Source organism: Pinus tabuliformis, chromosome 2_2 (genome assembly GCF_031772625.1).
Source record: "Pinus tabuliformis cultivar Carrire ecotype Pingquan chromosome 2_2, CPIR1, whole genome shotgun sequence".
NCBI lineage: Eukaryota > Viridiplantae > Streptophyta > Pinopsida > Pinales > Pinaceae > Pinus > Pinus tabuliformis.
This window is the reverse complement of record NC_142300.1, coordinates 429,733,125-429,755,994: the sequence shown is the minus strand read 5'-3', so window position 1 is coordinate 429,755,994 and position 22,870 is coordinate 429,733,125. Positions and strand designations below refer to the sequence as shown.

Below are 22,870 nucleotides of genomic sequence, written 5' to 3'. Positions count from 1 at the left end.
TTCAATTTTTATGAGATCCCAAAATTCATGGAAGAAGTTGGCCGTGAATCCGTCAGGCCCTGGCGCCTTTCCGTCTTTAAGCTGAGCTATGGCATCTTCTACTTCCTTTAGTGTGACTTGCTGGAGCAGTTGAGTATTGTGATCCTCATTGATGATTTTAGGAATGTGTTGTGTGATAGCTCGGATTGCCTCGTCTCTGTTACTGTTAGGCTCCTTTAGAATGTCCTTGAAATATCCAGTGAATTATTTCTCCATGTCTTCATGAGCCTCCACTCTTTCACCCTGCTGATTGTTAACAAAGGTGATTTTGTTGTGCATGCGCCGTTGGATGGTAGTTTTGTGGAAAAATTTAGTATTTCGCTCACCCTCTTTGAGCCAGCTTATTCGCGACTTTTGCCGCCATAAAATTTCTTCTTGTTTTTGACGCTCCTCTATTTGACTCCAGAGGATTTTCTCCTGTTGAATTTGTTCTTCTGTGCGTCCTTCCAGAATGAATCTTTGTTGTAATTCTTTCATCTGCTGTTCTAGTTTGTGTCTGCTCTTCTGTATGTTGCCAAAATGATCTCGGTTCCATATTTTAAGAATTTGCTTCAGATGTTTCAGCTTTTGTTGGAACTGATACATTTTAGCTCCTGCCGGCGGGATGAAGGATGTCCAGGCTTGATTGACCACTGCCTTAAAATTAATATCTGTGAGCCAGAAGGCTTCAAATCTAAATGGTCGATTGCTGCAATTGCCAGGTCTGGACCATTGGAGAAGAATGGGCCAATGATCTGAGCCTCCTTGTGGAATGATCTCGGCACTGAAATCTCCTCCTAGGTGGATTGCGTTGTCTGAAACTAAAAATCTGTCTAGTCGTGAGGCAATTTGGTGAACCCCTTTTCTCTTGTTCGACCAGGTGAAGATGCCATTTGAGGTGGAGATGTCCATGAGTCGATTGTCTTGAATGAATTGTTTGAAGCCGCTGCTATCGCTATCTACCCTGGTTCCACCCCCTTGTTTCTCTTCCATGGATTTTATGATGTTGAAATCGCCTCCTCCGATCCATAAAGGAAAGTGTCTGTTTGCATTGAGGAGGGAAATCGTGTCCAAGAGATCTAATTTTTGCTGTATTGTCTGCGGGAAGTAAACATTGGTAAGATTCCCATGGATGTTGGTACCGATGAGGTGGAATGTAGCTTGAATGAGATGCAGAGTGGCATGAAAATTATCAAGTGACACAATCTGTGGATTCCATAGAATGGCTAGACCGCCGGAGGCCCCTGAGGCGTCTACTGCGATTGAACTGCTACCTGCCCAGACTTTGTTACTGAGACTGTCTATTGTTGAGCTGCTACATTTTGTTTCTTGAAGAAAGACTATTGCTGGTTTTTCTTGCATTATCAGGTTTTTAATCACTCTGTGTTTAGAGGGACTGTTGAGTCCTCTTACATTCCAAGAGATGAGCTTCATGTAGACGGAGATTTGGGCTTGTAGAACTTGGTCAACTTGGGGAATTGCCCCGAATCCATGAGTATTTCACCTACTGCTATTGTACGCTATAGATCTGTTTTTTTGCCCCTTTTCTTTTGTTCTTTGAGGATTTTCCTTCCATCCCAATGACTGCCTCCTTGGATGCCCAAACTTTTATGGTGCTGTACCCTTGTGAGGACTCCTTCAATTTTGTCTAATTGCCAGGGAGGGATTGAGTTGTACTCTTTTTTCTTACATGCTGCCTCCAATTTTGATATGTCAAGCTTGGATATGTCGAATTCCTCTAGATCTACATCTTCTCGATCTTCCTCCATGTCATTTGAGGCAATGAGGGCTTCCTCCACGGATTTTCATGAAGACTCAGGGCCAGGGCTGCATCTAGATCCATATCCGAAGCTTGTGGAATCTCGTTCAGCATGGTTTTCCCCTTGGAAATGATTAGAGACCCGGGCTCTGGAATAGAGATGGGGTTTTCAGTATAGGGAGGATCTGCAGATTTAGATGAGGCCGGTTCAGAGCGGTTGAGGGACGACTGGGTGGGGTGCAGCAGTTCTGGGATATCAGCTTTGGGGCTGATTTGAATGTCTTGTGAAGCTAGAACGGAGAAGCGATTCTGGGGGGGCGCTTTGAAAGCTTGAGCTGGATTAGCTTGGTTTTTTTTTGCATGTCGGCGACGGATGGGGATTTTTGTGAAACCATCAGGGTCCAAGTTGATATCACTGGAGGGGATTTTGGGCTGCACATTTAAGGGACAATCACGGAAGAGGTGACCATGCTCATGGCATTTTCGACAACGAAAAGGGATGTGCTCATAATCTAGAGTCTGTTTCCATTCGTAATCATCGTGAAAAAGACTTACCGTGTCTGCTAAGGTCTTGGTGAGGTGCATCTTGACGCAGATCCTGGCGTAAGAGGTGTATTTGCGCGTCTTGGTTTCGGTAGCCACTTTGATGAAGGTTCCCAACTTGTTGCCTATGTCTGCCAGCATTTCTTCTCGCCAGTACTCCACAGGAAGGGAATACATTCTGATCCATACAGGGGCCCAACTAAAGTCTTCTTTGTCTGGATTGAATCGGGGCTTCCATTCCGTTAGATATAGACCTGAAGAGTTGAAGAAGTACGGGCCTCCTTCGAATATCCTTGTTTTGTCTTCTAAACAGTTAAAAATTGCTGTAAAGAAGCCCTTTGGGCCAAGCTGTAACGTGACTTGTCCTTTGGGCTTCCATTTAGAGGCTATCCAACCTTGTAAGGCTTTTTCTGTGGGCCAAAATCCCAAGAACTTTCCAATGAGTGCGTAATCTTGCATAAATTGGATTTCCCCATTGATGCGGTGGCTTGGCAGTTCGACCTTGATCGGATCTGCTGCCTTTGGGATACAGGTTGCTGAGGTCACTTTAGTCTGAAAGGAGCCAGTCATGTTGTGCCGACAATTGCTTGCTTCATCCTCCACATTTCGATCTGAGGACGGCTGTCCTTCTGGCTTCTTTTGCTTGTCTTGTTCCTTTTCTAGGCCTTCGATTGCAGAGTGCCGAATCTCTGCCTTTTGTTGCTTGTCAGTAGAGGGTGTCCCCATTGGAGGGGAGGCAGAGCTCTCCCCTCCTACAGCAGATGCCATAGGACTGTCAGTAGCAGAGCCTGCTGCAGCTAGCACAGGTTCTATCGGCGGCGGCGGCGGCTAGGTTTTTGTTTTTGCTCAATCGCTTCAGCATCAGAGCTCGGTCGTCCCTGACAATATCATTCTCTTAGGATAGGTTGTGACCACCTTTCAATATTAAAAATATAGAATCAATGATTTCTAGAGATTATGGCAGCTATTTGGCTACAAATATACAATAATCATTGATACATAAATAGAATACAAAGATAGTAAATATATTGGTCCAACGAGCTCTCCTGGGTGGAATCATCATTATAGCCAACATCCTAAGGTATTGTTTTCATCTCATCAATAACCATAAGCTGAAGTGTAGTATGTTGATCATCATCCTTTCAAATCTTCAAACAAACGTGGGTTAGAAAATCGCATAAGAAACACTCCCCTAGGACTATGCTTCATTGATTAATAATTGACAAAGACATGAAAAATAGATATACCTTCACTGCTCGAGACACAAATAAACCTTGCAAGGACATGGAATAGGTGAAGGAAAGGGGTAAAAACACAGGTAAAAAGTAGGAAAATGTACCAACCAACATCTCCCCCCAACTAGCTTTTCTACATGTCCTCATGCAGCTTTGTTTTTGTGCAGGTTTGGGTTGGAACAATTGTGGTTGGCATGAAGTTGTGAAAAGTCATATTTTGAGGCCGTTTTTATCCCAGGAAGTCGAAACCATCGGTACAAATGATGTCCTTCCATCAGTCTTCTGCTATCACATAGGCTGGTGTGTACTACTCAGAAGGTATCCAAATATTGGAAAACTGAAATATCAAACCTATCCACTGGGTCCCACAGTGTCAGATGCATGCTCTATATCCAGAATTTGCTCCAAACCCCGACTGCTATTAGGGGCCCCAAAAGGTTCACATAGCCTCACTGTTGATGATGACAACATCCATCATCTCTGACAGGCATCCGAAGCTTCGTCCTGACATGTAAAATTTTTCTCTATGCACATGTCAACACACCATTTCCGTGTTGTCAACATCTGATCCTTTCATCCTTCTAGCTGCAGAAATGTGTGATGTCTGTTATAAATATCCACTGACTGACAATGTTCCGTTCTGATCACCAATGGCCGATTTGCTTGATTCTCTTTGAACATGTCGAAGGCTTTCTTCCATTTGACCTAATTAATCAGTAAGGAAGTAAATTCTCTCATCTCAATGTCTCCCACATATGGCACTGGATTGAATAGCTAATCACTCTCTAGGAGGTAATTGTGCATATAAAGTTCACATATCAAGTGTCGATTCAGTAGATTGTGAGCCTTCAAGATCCGCAGGAACTGCATAGGTTCTTCAATATTGTGGCTAATTTCCTAATGGGTACATTCTAAACATAGAAACAAATATTTCTCATGAAGAAACAAAGTATATCTATTAGCAGGAGATCGACACACCATTACCTACTATGCTAGGCTGAACATATCATCCTTGCCAACCTTCAATAACTGCACTTGCCCTTGTAATTCTTCAATCTTTTCTACTATTTTTCTTGTTTCTGCTTAGCTTTATCTATCTGGGTGACATGATAAACCACCCCTCTTACTTGTTTTTCCTGAATTCCTTTCACTTCTTCCCAGTGATCCTCCAAAGAGATAGATCCCCATTGAAGACGAGACATAATGGTTTTCCATTTCTAAACCTCTTCGGTCAGCACAAACTTCCAAGACACAATCAAATGTAGAAATAACTTAGTCTGTGCAGCGAATGAGGTCATTGGACTTTCTTCATTTTGTACTGCTGCAAAGTTGTTTCAGCTCCAGGAGTCATGGAAGCTTTACCAATGTTCCTCTTTTTCTTTCTTGCCCATCTCCGCAAGCATAATACTTGCCTCTTCAACTTAAAAATTTCCATTTGTAATTGCATGTGTTTCTCTAAAGAGAAAATCCTACCTAGCCTCCATGGGGGTTGTTCCTTTTTCACATTATTCAACGAATTCTTTTTTAATAATGACCTCCTTCATTGGTCCCATGGCCAATGTTGGGTTTAGTGGATTAACGTCAATGAACTCATCGGCCGGTTCATGTTTTACCCTTATCTCTTACATTTATTCAACAACTCGATGGGTGACTCCAGTGCCTTCTTCTGTAGGTCCTAATACCTCCACATTTCCTCCAAATGGATTTGAAGTCACTACCAGTCCCTGAGGGGTAGTATCCTCAATGTTTTCTTCATGTGTTCATTCTGTTGCCCTATTTTCTCCTCCCATTTGTTCAGGAATTGATTCTGGCTCTTCGGGTTTGGTACTACAATGATGTCTCTTTCCAACTTATCAGGAGATGACAGCGAAATAGTGTCAACAATAACTTCTTCAATTTTCTAACTGGTTGACATTGGTTTCTTGTGTAATAGTCTCAACAACGAGTTCTTCAATTTTATCCCCAGTCGACACTAGTTCTTGTGTAATAGTTTCGACAATACTTTCCTTTAAATTTTCACCAGTCGATATTGGTTCTTGTGTAGCAGTGTCATGGGTAGCTTCTTCTTCCGTTGGCTTAGTGGTTGACACTGGTTCTTGTGTATTAGTGTCAAGGATAGCTCCTTCTCCCATTAGCTTAGTAGTTGCCACTAGTTCTTGTGTTATAGTGTTAATAGTGGTGCTTTCTCTTGTAACTACCCATACAAACCTTAATACTGAAGGAGTGATTCTTTCTCTTACTGTGCGGGTAGGGGAGCGGAGAAGGAATTTCCTTGCCCCTTTCGGAAGGGAAGTGGGGAGCGGAGAACAAGGGGTATCCTCCTCAATTTTCATTCTTCCAATGCTTGCTGCCTCAATTTCTCTAACTCCATCTCCATTTCGTATATCAGTTAACTATTCCGTCCTTTCTTTCTCCCTTGATTCCTCTACTTCTTTAGTCGTTTGTTCTCCTAACTCTCTCAATTGTTCGGCAGTTGAAGCTAGTTCTTGTGTGATACCATCAACTATGGCTCCTTCCTCTGTAAGTGATTATTCCTCTGCTTCTTCCATTTCCTGTTCCCCTGATTCCTCCAGTTGTCTGGGAGTTGATGCTAGTTATTGAGTAACAACATTGATTGCGGCTCCTTCTCTGCCAACAATTTCTCCTCAACCCTTGCTGGCATCATAGCTGCAAGCTCTTCCTTTGCTATTTCAATGAATTGTGGATAAGTCATGGGGGTCTGTGATAGGGCATGCACCACCAGGAGCTTGATAATCCCATGGTTTTTGAGGACTTCCAATGCTTGGCGTGACCGACACACAAACTGTGCCATTAATTGAAGATTGTTCCAAATGAAAAATGGAATATCTAAAGAATGCAATTGATGAAATCGAAGACATGCAAGAAGCTTAAAATGATATTTAAACAAAGTGTAAGGTCAAACTTCATAAGCGATGTATTGCATGACGAAGTATGCAACCTCAGCCCATGGATGTGGCAAATATTTTTATCATATCCTCTCCTCGTCTGAACCATGGGTTCTCCTTCTTGCGAGAACAATTCTGGATCTTCTGGCAAGGGCGTTCTCTGGGAAAACCATTTCTTCTCTCCTCGTGGTAATCTGCTAATAGTCGAGATAATATCTTTTTTTACAAGAATGTCCAACCCATAGACTCTGGAATAATTCCCTTCCAAATTCAATGAAAACTCGATTGTAATGCCTTCATCAAACCCTTGGAACCTCTAAAAGTAGGTGTGCTATCTGACATCCTAAAAACCTGCCATACATTTGGTTGATGTCATACCTACACTATATCTTCCAGCTCATGCCTAATAGCTTGACAACCCATTCTGCCAGTTGCTCTGTAGCAGCACTCAGAGTAGCAAAAATACCGTTGAGGGGGTGTCAGTCGGTAAAGTTGTGGTGACAAGGATTGTGGTAACAAGGAATACAGTGACAGGGAAATCTGGACAAAGTTTATGGGAAACCCAATTGTAAGTTCGTGATGATTATAGTAATTAATCCAACACATTGGAAAAGGTCAAAAATTGATGTTGTCATACATGATTTAAGTTCCACTGTACGTGGATAAGTGTGTAGGGTATGGTGGGGATCATAAGTAGTACCACCTACTCTAATCAGTTTTCTATTTTCAGTTAACCCTTGTTAACTTAGTCAAATAGAGTAAGGTGAGGAGGGAAACCTTAACAAGTATCTCAAAGGTATATATAACCATCCTTCTCTGAAGGGACAACCTCTTCCGCTCTCAATAAGTAGGGATCGCTCTTCTGCCTCATGAAATAAATAAGTGCATATGCATAGTTCTTTGATAAAGGAAAAGTCAAAAAATAAAATAAAGGTGAAAGAAGATAAAGAATTCCTGTGCAGGGAGGTGATGCAGGTAACTCCACTGTGGTACTGTCCAAGTTCATTGGTAGTGGAGAAATACTTTTTTTCCTAAAGTGACTCCACTACGGTACTATGCAGGCTTGCTAGTAGTGGAACAACACCAAAAATGAAACTAAAACTCTAACAGCCTTTATTATTTGTGCATCGATATACCCCTCATCCCCATATGAAAAAACGTGGTTGACTTGGCTTGGTATGTATTTTATCGATAAAAGAGAATGGTATGGACTACATATTTAACTCAAGCTAGTGAAGAAACAATGACGATCAAAGAATCAAACAATACTTCTAGAGGGGTTAGACTCACTTTACATGAGACAAGGTCCATACAAAGAGGTGGAGTTCTACCAGTGTGTCACCAATGTTGTAGCAGTTGTTGGTGTTCAGATATGAATTATGGAATTCATCTTTTTCCCATATTAATTGTCAACCCAGGGTTCGTTTGGTTATTTCAAGGCTACCATGCAAGGTCTATGCAGGCCATAGTTTTCCTACCCAACATTGAGCATTCAATCAAAAACATAACAATGTGTAACAACAAGTGATAACAATAACAACAATAAAAGTAATAAAAAGTTAGGATTCACAACAACACAACTTAATTAATCATTACAGTGATAAAGAAGTAAACATAACATAAGATAAATCTAAACACACCACTAATGCAACAACACCTGGTTAAGAGAGTGGGCCCAACTCCCTGATCAGAAGTCTATTGTTACATGCTCAGAACTCTTGTATCTCTCTTTAGCAGTGGGTAGCTTTTCCAGCCCCGTAACATTACTCATACATTTCAATGTTACAAATATAGAATCAATGATTTCCAGAGATTATTGCAGCTATTTGGCTACAAATATACAATAAATATTAATACATAAACAAAATACAAAGATAGTAAATATATTGGTCCAACGAACTCTCCTGGGTGGAATCATCGTTATAGCCAGCATCCTGAGATATTTTTTTCATCTCATCAATAACCATAAGATGAATTGGAGTATGTTGATCATCATCCTTTCAAATATTCAAACAAACATGGGTTAGAAAATCGGATAAGAAACACTCCCCTAGGACTATGCTTCATTGCTTAATAATTCACAAAGACATGAAAAATGGATATACCTTCACTGCTCGAGATATAAATAAAACTTGCAAGGACATGAAATAGGTGAAGGAAAGGGGTAAAAACACAGGTAAAAAGTAGGAAAATGTAGCAACCAACATCTCCCCTTAACTAGCTTTTCTACATGTCCTCATGCAGCTCGGTTTTTGTGCAGGTTTGGGTTGGAACCATTGTGGTTGGCATGAAGTTGTGCAAAGTCATATTTTGAGGCCATTTCTATCCCAGGAAGTTGAAACCATCGTCAAAAATGATGTCCTTCCATCAATCTTCTACTTGGTGTGTACTGCTCAGAAGGTATCCAAATATTGGAAAACTGAAATATCAAACCTATCCACTGGGTCCCACAGTGTCAGATGCATGCTCTATATCCAGAATTCGCTCCAAATCCTATGTTCGAAATAATACTGAGAGGGGGGGTGAATCAATATTATCAAGTCAAATATTCCCTTTTTGCAAATCCAGATAATATACACTACTTCAGTTAATTAAACCCGCGTATATACGCAACTATGTAGAAGGAAACCCGCATATACAATGCAAACTTATAATTTACTTTATCTCACAGATGTTGATTGTTAATCTGTGTATCAGAATCAAATAACTAGTACACAGTAAAACAGAGCAAAATACAGTCACACATAAGAACACAAGATATAAGGTGGAAACCCAATGTGGGTGAAAACCACCTGCTGCAATTCGTCTCTATCTTATTTTAATTAGAAACTACTTTTTACAATGTACTGGTGCAGTCCTTTACTAGTACGCAGGCTGCAACCTGCAGAGAGCTACAACCCTCTCTCGTTTTCCAGATTTTCTTGGAAGGGAGCTACAACCCCTTAGCACTTGCACTAGCCAAGATACTAGTATATAGGTGCTGGCCTACAGAAGCTACAACCTTCTCTTTCTTCCAGGGACCACGTTTCATAAATTTTCAGACTAGATCCATGAACATCAATCAATCATCAAGAATTTCTGCATCAAACAATCTCCTTTTCACCAATTAGATCTGAATCAAAATAGACACTTCCCTGACCATTGTACCCAGAACATAGTAACTGAACCCAGAACACTGCAACAATAAACAGAAGCAGCTAGATCACAACTCCAAAGATATACGCTACTTCAATAATCTGAAACCTATGTGCACACGCTTCTGTGTTTAGAGAAACCTGCGTATACATTGTTATATTCACTGAACCAGCGTGTATACGGGCCTTCGCTTCAATGAACCTGCGTATAGATCTATAAAGGATAATTCATTCTTTCAAATATTCAGACACTAATTAACCCATATTATCTGATTTATAGATGAAGCATGCGCCACATATAACAGATCAAAATCATACAAAGATACTATCATTCAAGCCAAAAGATTATGACCCATCAATAGAACTTATCCTTCTTTGCGCTAAGGTTCCTCCTTCATTCAGATCCATATCTGCACCATAACCACAATCACCAATATTTCATATCTAGCACTTATTAGATATTCAATTAATTCAGATAGATGCTTTGTCAACTAATCTCCTTCCTCTTTTATAGACTTATGCCTTTCAAAATACCATGGTACAAAACCATAATAAAACAATACCAAGGACCCAATACTTGGGATCAACACTTCTGACGAGAGACCATGGTCCAAAACCATAGGTTCAAATACCAAGGACTAACTACCATGGACCAAAAGTAAGTTCTCCAACATATACACGCTTTTCCTTGCATGAAAGTGCGTGTATACCCATATGCGCCTTTGTAACATCTAACCCGGATGTATACACGCCTTAGTCTAGGTGAACCTGCGTATATATCTTTTTCCTTCATTCTGAGTCTGTATTGATCCTTCATTCTGAGCCTGTACTGAGATCTGTCACCAAAGAGGGTTGCCATCAAGGACAACACCTGTGCCATAGCTCCAAACCTGTGCCATAATGCCAACAATCTCCCCCTTTGGACTTGATGGAAATGCCAAGATCCTCAAGATCATTCTCCCACTTTCTCATCAATGGCAAAAGGTTGTGCTCCCCTTGATTACATGTTGAAATCACTGCCCTGCTGTGCTGACCATGCTCCTCGTGACTGTAGGCAAGATCTGCAAAAAGATGTTCTTCAAGAAGGACCGTGACTTATACATCGTAAAAGACCTTCCTATCACCAAAAGACTCAATACATACATCCATCACCCAACCAAGTGGGGATACATCAGAAATTTACATATGACAATCTTGTACATTAAACCTTCATCCCAGGCATAGTGGGGAAACCAAAATAGGCCGTTACATGACCTTGACACCATAAAAGAGATACATGACATAGAGACAAAACATATAGAGCAAGACTTATGAAAGTCACCAATAACTGATAGCAGCAACATCTGTCAATCACCATTCAGATCAGCAACCAAGATTTCCTTATGTTCTCCCTCTACCTTTGTTCCACATGAAACCAACAACAGCTGTGTACTAGAACCAAAAGCTTCTAAGATAATGCCAACAATGCATCATTAGAAGCGTATCTACTCCCCCTGAACCTGTGTCAGATGGTCTCTGTCAGACCCATATCAGACTATTTTCAACCAGAGCCTGTCCCTACTGATATCCATCAAGCCTTCATATACGCGACTTTCTCCGCACAAATCGACGTATGTACGCAGATCCTCCTCAGGCAACTCGCGTACACCCATTTTTTTCTTAAACAGACAAGATTTAACAGCAAGATGTTGCATCAACTACTCCCAGCTTCTATCTGAGGTATTCAAAAGTTTCCCTGGGCAATGGTTTGGTGAGAATATCAGCAACTTGTTCCTTAGAAGGAACATACTCCAATTTTACCTTTTGTTCTGACACTTGTTCCTGGGGAAAGTGATACTTGATCGGTATGTGCTTGGTCTTTGAATGCATCACTGGGTTCTTTGAAATGTTGATTGCACTTGTATTATCACATAAGATGGAGATAGGTGGCATAAAAGTGATCTGAAAATCCTCCAAGGTTTGCATCATCCAAAGGAGTTGAGTACAGCAAGATGCAGCAGCCACATATTCCGCTTCAGCTGTAGATAAAGCAATCGAACTCTGTTTCTTGCTGAACCAAGATGCTAATCTGGAACCCATAAAGAATGCACCACAACTTGTGCTCTTTCTGCCGTCCACGCTTCTAGCCCAATCTGCATCTGTATAAGCATGAAGAGTGAGATCTGTATCTCTAGGATACCATAAGCCATAGTTTTGAGTTCCTTGAAGATACTTGAAAATTCTCTTCACTACCTGAAGATGAGTTTCCTTAGGATTTGCCTGAAATCTTCCAACTATTCCCACTGCATGCATGATGTCTGGTCGAGTGCCTGTCAAATAAATAAGACTTCCAATCATGGATCTATAGGTTGGTTGATGAACTGCTACTGATTCATCATTTGCACTGAGGCTGCATCCTATAACCATAGGGGTACATACTAGTTTTGCATCTTCCATGCCATATTTCTTCAAGATCTGCTTGAGATACTTGGTTTGAGACAAAAAGATACCGCCTTTATTTTGTTGGATTTGTAATCCAAGAAAATATGTCAGTTCTCCAAGTAAAGACATTCTGAATTCTTTCTGCATCACCAAGGCAAAGCTTTGACTCATAGCTTCTTCATTGTTGCCAAAGATAATATCATCTACATACATAACAAGTATTATCAATTTTTCATTTTCAATTTTTATATAAAGATTGCTATCTGTTGATCCTTTCGAAAATCCTTGTTGATGAAGATATTTTTCCAAACGGTAGTACCAAGCCCTTGGAGCCTGTTTAAGACCATAGAGAGCCTTTTTTAGTCTGCATACAAGATTTATATCATTCCCAAGAATGAAACCATCTGGTTGCTCAATGTACACTTCTTCTTCTAAGTCTCCATCCAGAAAGGTTGATTTCACGTCCATTTGAAATACTTTGAACTTCTGAAAGCTAGAGAGAGCAAGGAACATTCTGATGGCCTCAAGTCTAGCAACGGGAGAAAAAGTTTCTTCAAAGTCTATTCCTTCTTGTTGAGCATACCCTTTACAGACAAGTCTGGCCTTGTTTCTAATCACTTCCCCATTTTCATTCAACTTATTTTTGAAGATCCATTTTGTCCCTATGACATTCTTATCTTTTGGTCTAGGAACCAACTCCCAAGTGTTATTCTTTTTGATCTGCTCAAGTTATTCATCCATTGCCTTGACCCAATGTTCATCCTTGCATGCTTCTTTTACATTTTGTGGTTTAGTGGAGGAGAGCAAGGCCAAATAGCTTGAGGCTTCTGCAATTGTTCTTCTTGTTTGTATACCTGCCTCTTTCTGCTCCAAAATTTGAGATTTTCGATGATTCTTCTGAACGTACCTGGATGGAGTCTTCTCTTCTACCCTTATATGTTCCTTTGGTGCCTCTTGAGGTTCTTCTTCATCATCATTCTGATTTGAAGGATGGCCTTCATCATCTTCGATATTTTCATAATTTATTTGCCTAGGAAAGTTTCCTTCTTCATCAACCACTACATCAATGCTGTCAACAATTCTTCCAAGTCTTTTATTGTAACACTTATATGCTTTGTTGTGGGGAGAATAATCAAGGAGAATGCCTTCCTCTGCTCTAGGTTCAAACTTGCCAAGATGCTCATCATTATTCTTAATATAGCATTTGCTTCCAAAAATTTGGAAATGTTTTACCGAAGGAGTCTCACCATACCAGAGCTCATGAGGAGTTTGAGTGTTGTTCACCCAGACATTTATTTTGTTGAGAATAACAACCACAGCAAATTCAGCTTCCCCCCAGAAGGTTGCGGGAGTTCGAGACTCATCAAGCATAGCACGAGCCTTTTGTTGAACCGTTCTGTTCATCCTTTCCACTACTCCATTTCACTGAGGAGTCCTAGCTGTAGATAATTCCCTTCTTATTCCATGTTCTTCGCAAAAATCGAAAAATCCACTGAGGTAAACTCCCCACCTCTATCAGACTTGAGGCACTTAATTTTGTGATCTGATTCATTTTCAACCAAGGCTTTGAAAGATTTGAATTTTTTGAAGGCTTCGTCTTTGTGCTTCGTAAGTCCTATCCAAACCATCCTGGAGAAGTCGTCAATGAATAATATAAAGTATTCTTCTCCTCGAGGTGACCTTTTCCTAGATGGACCACATACATCTGTATGGACTAGTTCAAGAGACCTGCTAGCTGATCCTTCCTTCTCATGGAATTTGGTTCTGGTTTGCTTACCAAACTGACATGATTTTCATATTGTATTATCTGGAATTCTGATGTCTGGAAGACCACGAACTGCCTGGTATTTGCAAGCTTTCCCTATCTGTGGAAAGCTTAGATGCCCCAACCTCTGGTGCCATAACCAGTGTTCATCATTCTTGCTCAAATAGCATTGTTGTTGTCCTTCTTCAAATATGTATAAATTATTTAGAGTTCTTATGCCTTGGATCATTGTTTTCCCTGTATCAAGATCACGAACACTACATCCATTTGATCGAAATATTACCTCAGTTCCTTGATCGCACATCTGACTGACACTAAGTAGATCATGCTTCAAGCCATCAACATACAAAACATTTCCAGCTTTGACTTTTTCTTTCAACTGAACAATGCCTTTTCCTTTTATGACTGTAGGGGTATCATTTCCAAAAGAAACTTTCTTTCCTTTTTCTAAAGCACTATATGATTGAAGTTTTTCTTTATCACCTGTCATATGCTTCGAACATCCACTGTCGATGTACCATTGATTTTCCTATCCTTCTGCATATAAAGCTATCCCACATCTTTCTGGTTGCAGTTCCTTCATTCTCCATGTTATGGCACTTGAGATTTGTTCCTTCTGAGTTGTCTTCCGAAACCTGCTCCTGCATTCAGAATCTTCATGACCGAAGTTATTACAAATAGAACATTCACTTTCATTTTCAAGGGCGCAAAAGTTGTTATAGGTTCTTTTCGTGATTCCAGTCATACTTCTTTGTTTTTGAGCTTCTCTAGTCATGATTGTCTTATAGGCAACACATTGAGCTGCTTTGTGGCCAATGTTATAGTGAGAGAAACATTTTCCATTGAAGAAACTCCTGCGATTATCAAATCTATCAACCAACCGATTGTAGTTTCTACTAACATCCATTCTTGAGGCAAATTGGTAAGATTTTTCCTTTGGCTGGTTGTAGCTTTTGTTCATCCTTAAGATGGATTGCCCCTGATTTACCTGGTAGTCTTTGTTTATTCTTGATGTAAATTGTCCCTATTTTACTTGGTGATCTCCATTGGCCTTTTGCTCATTCCTCCTTGCTGCATCAAGATAACTTTTTGATGTGGATGGTTTATGTGCTTGAGATGCTTCTTCATTGTATCCCAGACCTGTCTTGATTAGTGGGGAATGTTGCACATTGATAATCTCATCTAGAGTTTCAGAACCTTCAACAAATCTAAGATTAAGAGCTTTAGTTTTCTCAATCTCTCTTCTAAGCCCCACAATTTCACATTCCAATTTTTCATGATGTTTTTCCCTTTCATCCAGTTGACATTGCAGAGAATCAATAATCACATTTTTCTCTTCTAAACAAATTTTGAGTTTAGAAATCTCTTCATAAAGACCTTCTTCATCTATAGCATCCATGTAATCATCATCTTCAAAAGCCATTAAAAGTTTATAATTATTACCTCGTTCATCTTCATCACTATTTGAAAGTCCATCGTTATCTTCATGAGTGTAATAGCTTTTCTTATTTGCATTCTGTTTCTTGTTCCATCTAACAGGTTCCTTCCCCTTTTCAATCTTATCCTTATGAGGAAATTTGGCAGCATAGTGACCGACTCTTCCACAAGCAAAGCATTTGAAAGGTAACTTACCTCTGAATCTTCCAACACCCCGTTGAAGGTTCTTGACAAAATTTGATTCCTCCTCTTCTTATGACATGTCTCCTGACTCATAGTAATCTCCTTTGCCTGAAGCCTTGAAGGCAGCTTCTCTCCTGTTTGATGGTCCTCCTTTCCTCATTTCATAAGCAGTCAGAATTCCGTGCAGCTGAGACATGGCAAGGTTTCGTAGATTCTCTTTTTCTTCTATTGGAGAAACTTTAGATTCAAACCTAGGGGACAAAGATATTATGACCTTTTCAACCACAATAGCCTCTTTTATTTCTTCACCCAAATTTTTCATACAATTAACAATATCATCTACACGTAGGAAATAGTTAGCCACACTTTCATCATTGTGCATTCTAAAATTTTCATAATTAATTCTGAGAGTTTGAAGTTTTGCTCGTTTTACCTATTCATCTCCTTCATAGCTCAGAACAATCTTGTCCCATATTTCTTTTGAAGATTTATACTACATAACCTTGACGAATTCTGATTGAGATAGACATCCTAATAGGGTATTGACAGCCTTTGCATTTGTTTCATATTTCTTCTTCTCAGCAGGATCTGTAGGAGTTGCTGATGGAAAGGTGCACCTTGTATCTATGATATCCCAGACTTCTGTACCAAGAGATTGAAGATAGGTAGTAACTCTTACCTTCCAATATACGAAGTTTGTCCCATCAAAAATCGGTGGCCTGATAGATGCTTCTCTCTCGTAGTTTCTCATGATGATGGATCTTCCTTCAAGCGATTAAGCTTCTTCAGAAGGACCTGCTCTGATACCAATTGTTGGAAATAATACTAAGAGGGGGGTGAATCAATATTATCAAGTCAAATATTCCCTTTTTTCAAATCCAGATAATATACGCTACTTCAATTATAGAGTTGAGGCTTCTGTGATCCATAACAAGTTTATGATAGATTTTTCGGTGAAAATCACATGAGAAACCATTTGTCATGACAAATGGTTTCTCATGTGATTTTCACCGAAAAATCTATCATATACGCTACTTCAATTAATTAAACATGTGTATATATGCAACTATGTAGAAGGAAACCCACATATACAACGCAAACTTATAATTTACTTTATCTATTAGATGTTGATTGTTAATCTGTGTATCAGAACCAAATAACCAATAAACAGTAAAACAGAGCAAAAGACAGTCACACACAAGAACACAAGATATAAGGTGGAAACCCAATGTGGGTGAAAACCACCTGCTGCAATTTGTCTCTATCTTCTTTTAATTATAAACTTCTTTTTACAATGTACTAGTGCAGTCCTTTACCAGTACGTAGGCTGCAACCTGTAGAGAGCTACAACCCTCTCTCATTTTCCAGCTTCTCCTGGAAGGGAGCTACAACCCCCTTAGCTCTTGCACTAGCCAAGATACTAGTATGTAGGTGCTAGCCTACAAAAGTCTACAACCTTCTCTTTCTTCCAGGGACCACGCTTCATAAATTTCCAGACTGGATCCATGAACATCAATCAATCATCAAGAATTTCTACATCAAACAATCTCCTTTTCACCAATTAGAACTGAATCAAAATAGACACTTCTCTGACCGCTATACCCAGAACACAGTAACTGAACGCAGAACACTGTAGCAATAAACAGAAGCAGCTAGATCACAACTCAAAAGATATACGCTACTTCAATAATCTAAAACCTCGTGCATATGCTTCTGTGTTCGAAGAAACCTGCGTATACGCTATTTTTATTCACTGAACCAGCGTGTATACGTGCCTTCGCTTCACTGAACCTGCATATATATCTATAAATGATAATTGATTCTTTCAAATATTCAGACACTAATTAACCTAGATTATGTGATTTATAGATCAAGCATGCGCCACATATAACAGATCAAAATCATACAAAGATACTATCATTCAAGCCAAAAGATTATGACCCATCAATAGAACTTATCCTTCTTTGCGCTAAGGTTCCTCCTTCATTCAGATCTAGATCTGCACCATAACCCCAATCACCAATATTTCATATCTAGCACTTATTAGATATTCAATTAATTCAGATAGATGCTTTGTCAACTGATCTCCTTCCTCTTTTATAGACTTAGGCCTTTCACAATACCACGATCTAAAACCATAATAAAACAATACCAAGGACCCAATACTTGGGATCAATACTTCTGATGAGATACCATGGTCCAAAACCATAGGTTCAAATACCAAGGACTAACTACCACGGACCAAATGTAAGTTCCCCAACATATACACACTTTTCCTTGTGTGAAAGTGCGTGTATATGCATACGTGCCTTTGTAACGTCTAACCGTATGTATACACGTCTTAGTCTAGGTGAACCTGTGTATATATCGTTTTCCTTCATTCTGAGCTTGTACTGAGATCTGTCACCAAAGAGGGTTGCCATCAAGGACAACACTTGTGCCATAGCTCCAAACCTGTGCCATAATGCCAACATCCCGACAGCTATTAGGGGCCCCAAAAGGTTCACATAGCCTCATTGTTGATGATGACACCATCCATCATCTCTGACAGGCATCCCAAGCTTGGTCCTGACAAGTAAAAAGTTTCTCTATGCACATGTCAACACACCATTTCCGTGTTGTCAACATCTAATCCTTTCATCCTTCCAGCTGCAGAAATGTCTGATGTCTGTTATAAATATCCACTAACTTACAATGTTCCATTCTGATCACCAGTGGCTGATTTACTTGATTCTCTTTGAACATGTCAAAGGCTTTCTTCCATTTGACCTAATTAATCAATAAGGAAGTAAATTCTCTCATCTCAATGTCTCCCACATATGGCACTGGATTGAATGACTAATCAATCTCTAGGAGATAATTGTGCATATAAAGATCGCATATCAAGTGTCGATTCAGTAGATTGTGAGCCTTCAAGATCCGCAGGAACTGCATAGGTTCTTCAATATTGTGGCTAATTTCCTAATGTGTACATTCCAAACATAGAAACAAATATTTCTCATGAAGAAACAAAGTATATCTATTAGCAGGAGATCGACACACCATTACCTACTGTGCTAGGGTGAACACATCATCCTTGCCAACCTTCAGTAACTACACTTGCCCTTGTAATTCTTCAATATTTTTTGCTATTTTTCTTTTTTCCACTTAGCTTTATCTATCTGGGTGACATGATCAACCACCCCTCTTACTTCTTTTTCCCAAATTCCTTTCACTTCTTCCCAGTGATCCTCTAAAGAGATAGATCCCCCTGAAGACGAGACATAATGGTTTTCCATTTTTGAACGTCTTCGGTCAACAGAAACTTCCAAGACGCAATCAAATGCAGAAATAACTTATTCTGTGTAGCTAATGAGGTCATTGGAATTTCTTCATTTTGTATTGCTGCCAAAGTTATTTCATCTCTAGGAGTCATGGAAGCTTTACCAACATTCCTCTTTTTCTTTCTTGCCCATCTCTGCAAGCATAATACTTGCCTCCTCAACTTAACAGTTTCCATTTGTAATTGCATGTGTTTCTCTGAAAAGAAACTGGTACCTAGCCTCCATGGGGGCTCTCCTTTTTTCACATTATTCAACGAATTATTTTTTAATAATGACCTCCTTCATTGGTCCCATGGCCAATGTTGGGTTTAGTGGATTGACGTCAATGAACTCATCAGATGGTTCATGTTTTACCCTTATCTCTTACATTTGTTCAACAACTCGATGGGTGACTCCAGTGCCTTCTTCTATAGGTCCTAATACCTCCACATTTCCTCCAAATGGATCTAAAGCCACTGCCAGTCCCTAAGGAGTAGTATCCTCAAAGTTTTCTTCCCGTGTTCATTCTGTTTCCCTGTTTTCTCCTCCCATTTGTTCAGGAATTGATTTTGTCTCTTTGGGTTTGGTACTACAACGATGTCTCTTTCCAACTTATCAGGAGGTGACTGCGAAACAGTGTCAACAATAATTTCTTCAATTTTCTCACTGGTTGACATTGGTTTCTTGTGTAATAGTTTCAACAACGAGGTCTTCAATTTTCTCCCCAGTCGACACTAGTTCTTGTGTGACAGTGTTGACAATACTTTCCTCAAAATTTTCACCAGTCGATATTGTTTCTTGTGTAGCAGTGTCACGGGTAGCTTATTCTTCCATTGGCTTAGCAGTTGACACTGGTTCTTGTGTATTGGTGCAAGGATAACTTTTTCTCCCACTAGCTTAGTAGTTGTCAATGGTTCTTGTGTTATAGTGTTAATAGTGGTGCTTTCTCTTGTAACTACCCATAGAAACCTTAATACTGAAGGAGTGATTCTTTCTCTTACTGTGCGGGTAGGGGAGCGGAGAACGAATTTACTTGCCCCTTTCAAAAGGGTGTGGGGATTAGAGAATAGGGGGTATCCTTCTCAATTTTCATTCTTCCAATGCCTGCTACCTCAATTTCTCTAATTCCATCTTCATTTCATATATCAGTTAACTATTCTGTCCTTTCTTCCTCCCTTCATTCCTCTACTTCTTTAGTCGTTTGTTCTCCTAACTATCCCAATTGTTCGACAGTTGACGCTGGTTCTTGTGTGACAACATCAACTATGGCTCCTTCCTCTGTAAGTGATTATTCCCCTTCTTCTTCCATTTCCTATTCCCCCGATTCCTCTATTTTTCTAGGAGTTGATGCTAGTTCTTGAGTAAAAACATTGATTGCGACTCCTTCCTCTACCAACAATTCCTCCTCAACCCTTGCTGGCATCATAGCCACAAGCTCTTCCTCTGCTGATTCAATGAATTGTGGATAAGTCATGGGGGTCTGTGATAGGGCATGAACCACCAAGAGCTTGATAATCCCATGGTTTGTGAGGACTTCCAATGCTTGGTGCGACCGACACATAAACCGTGCCATTAACTGAAGATTGTTCCAAATGAAAAATGGAATATCTAAAGAATGCACTTGATGAAACTGAAGACATGCAAGAAGCTTAAAATGATATTTAAATAAAGTGGAAAGTCGACCTTCATAAGTGATGTATTGCATGACGAAGTATGCAACCTTAGCCCATGGATGTGGCAAATATTTTTATCATATCCTCTTCCCCTCTGAACCATGGGTTCTCCTTCTTCCGAGAATAATTATGGATCTTTTGGCAAGGGCGTTCTCTAGGAAAACCATTTCTTCTCTCCTTGTGGTAATCTACTAATAGTCGAGATAATCTCTTTTGTTACAAGAATTTCCAACCCACAGACTCTGTAATAATTCGCTTCCAAATTCAATGAAAACTCGAATGTAATGCCTTCATCGAATGCCTGGAACCTCTAAAAGTAGGTGTGCTATCTGACATCCTAAAAACCTACCATACATTTGGTTGATGTCATACCTACACCATATCTTCTGGCTCATGCCTAATAGCTTGACTGCCCATTCTGTCAGTTGCTCTATAACAGCACTCAAGTAGCAGAAATACTATTGAGGGGGTGTTAGCTCGTAAAGTTGCAGTGACAAGGATTGTGGTAACAAGGAATACAGTGATAGGAAAATCTAGACAAAGGCTATGGGAAACTCAATTGTAAATTCGTGATGATTATAGTATTTAATCCAATGCATTGGAAAAGGCCGCAAATTAATGTTGTCATGCATGATTTAAGTTCCACTGTACATGGATAAGTGTGCAGGGTATGGTGGGGATCGTAGATTGATACAGATCATGATGATGATGATCGTGAGATGTATTAGTTAGCGCCAGGTTTCCTAGCAATGATGGTATGGAATTATTGCTATTAGACATGATATATTTAACATTAAATGCGATACCTACCCCTAGCTAAGGGATGGCCGTCCTCAATCATGTTTAGTCATGTCATAAGTGAGTACCAATCAAATTCACGAAGTTGGTTGGGGATGTACCTGGTGACTTACCTTGACAAAGTATCAACATGGCTAGAGTAACAACATCGAAGGACTAACAACACTGAACGAGTAATAATGCCAGAGGAGTAAGAGCATTGGTGGAGTAACAAAATTGATGGAGTAACAACACCGATGGAGTAACATCATCGGTGGAGTAACAAGATTCGTGGAGTAACAACACTGGCGAAGTAACAACATCGATAGAGTAACAACACCGATGGGGTAACAACATTGGCGGATTAATATCACTAGTGGAGTAACAACACCAGTGAGGTAACATCATTGACGAAGTGTTAACATCAACAGAGTAACAACACCGACAAAGTAACAACATGAGTGGATTAACAACACCAATGAAGTAACAACATTGACGAAGGGTCAACACCAATCAAGTCACAAAACCTGCAAGAAAAGAAGTATTGGATAGAGTAGTAACAAAAATTTATTTATATATATATATATATATATATATATCTATATATATATATATCGGTGTGTTATTGTTATTAATTTTTTCTTAATAGGAGGTACAAAGGAAGAGTTCTTTGCACAAACAATTTCAAAACCAAAGTTGTCAGATAAATGCTTAATAAAGGAGTCCCTAGAAGCTGGATGGTGATACAACCTAAGGCGATGTCCATTTACAATCAAAGGAGTATGTGAATCATCGATTGTTACAAGTTTAACAATCCCATTACAAAATATTGTGTCAACTTCATACGGTCCCATCCATCTAGACCAGAGCTTTCCCTTAAAGTCCTTAAACCAAGAGCCATAGACCAACACTCAATCTCCTCTTTGAAACACCTTTTTCTTATTATTTTTTCGTGTCATTCGGTTTGCTGCTATTGAATTGTAGCAGTATTTTGTATAGATATCAAATGAATTTCATCTAACTCATTTAGTCATCCCAGTCGGTGTTTCCAGGCTACTAAAATATCCAAACCTACTTCAAGAGTTGTCCTAAGCATGTTAATTTCAAATCCCACTGGAAATAAAGGGGATTTCCCATAGACAAGCTCGTATAGTGAAAAACATGTTGTATTCCGCCATGTCGTTCTATATGCCCAAAGTGCTTCAACCCAGTTTCAGCAATGGTTCACTACAGTATTTGTGAGGATATTCTTTAGTACCTCATTTGTGCTTTAGACTTGACCATTTGCATCAGGATGATATGGAGATATCACCCTATGTTTAATTCCATACTTCTTCATGAATGCTACTATTAGATGCTATGTGAACTGTGCCCCTCCATTTGAAACTGTCTCTCTAGGAGCTCTGTACTAAGAAAAAATTGATGCAAATAAAATGTTTGGGACAACCTATTATGTGGCTTTTGTAACAACTTTGTCTTGTACCCACTTTTTCATGTAGTTCATGCAGTATAGAATGTGAAATTTTCGATGTGAAGGAGGACTGAGCAACCCAATGAAATCCATATCCCATTTCTTAAAGGGCTCAAGAACTAACTGAGGTTGTAACCACATCTCATCTGACCAACCAGGCTGATCCATCCACTAAAAACTATCGTACCCTCGAACATATTTCCTTGCAACACAAAAAATAGAGGGCCAATAGTGTCCCATTTGCAA

The 22,870-nt window shown here is 39.6% G+C and overlaps 1 protein-coding gene across 1 annotated transcript; it reads right to left on the bottom strand.

The window, feature by feature from the left end:
* Positions 1 to 243: 243 nt before the first annotated feature.
* LOC149193103 (uncharacterized) lies at positions 244 to 1,452 on the bottom strand. Its single transcript, XM_089407213.1, has one exon. It carries the CDS (start codon positions 1,450 to 1,452, stop codon positions 244 to 246), a length of 1,209 nt encoding a protein of 402 aa, XP_089263339.1.
* Positions 1,453 to 22,870: the final 21,418 nt, after the last annotated feature.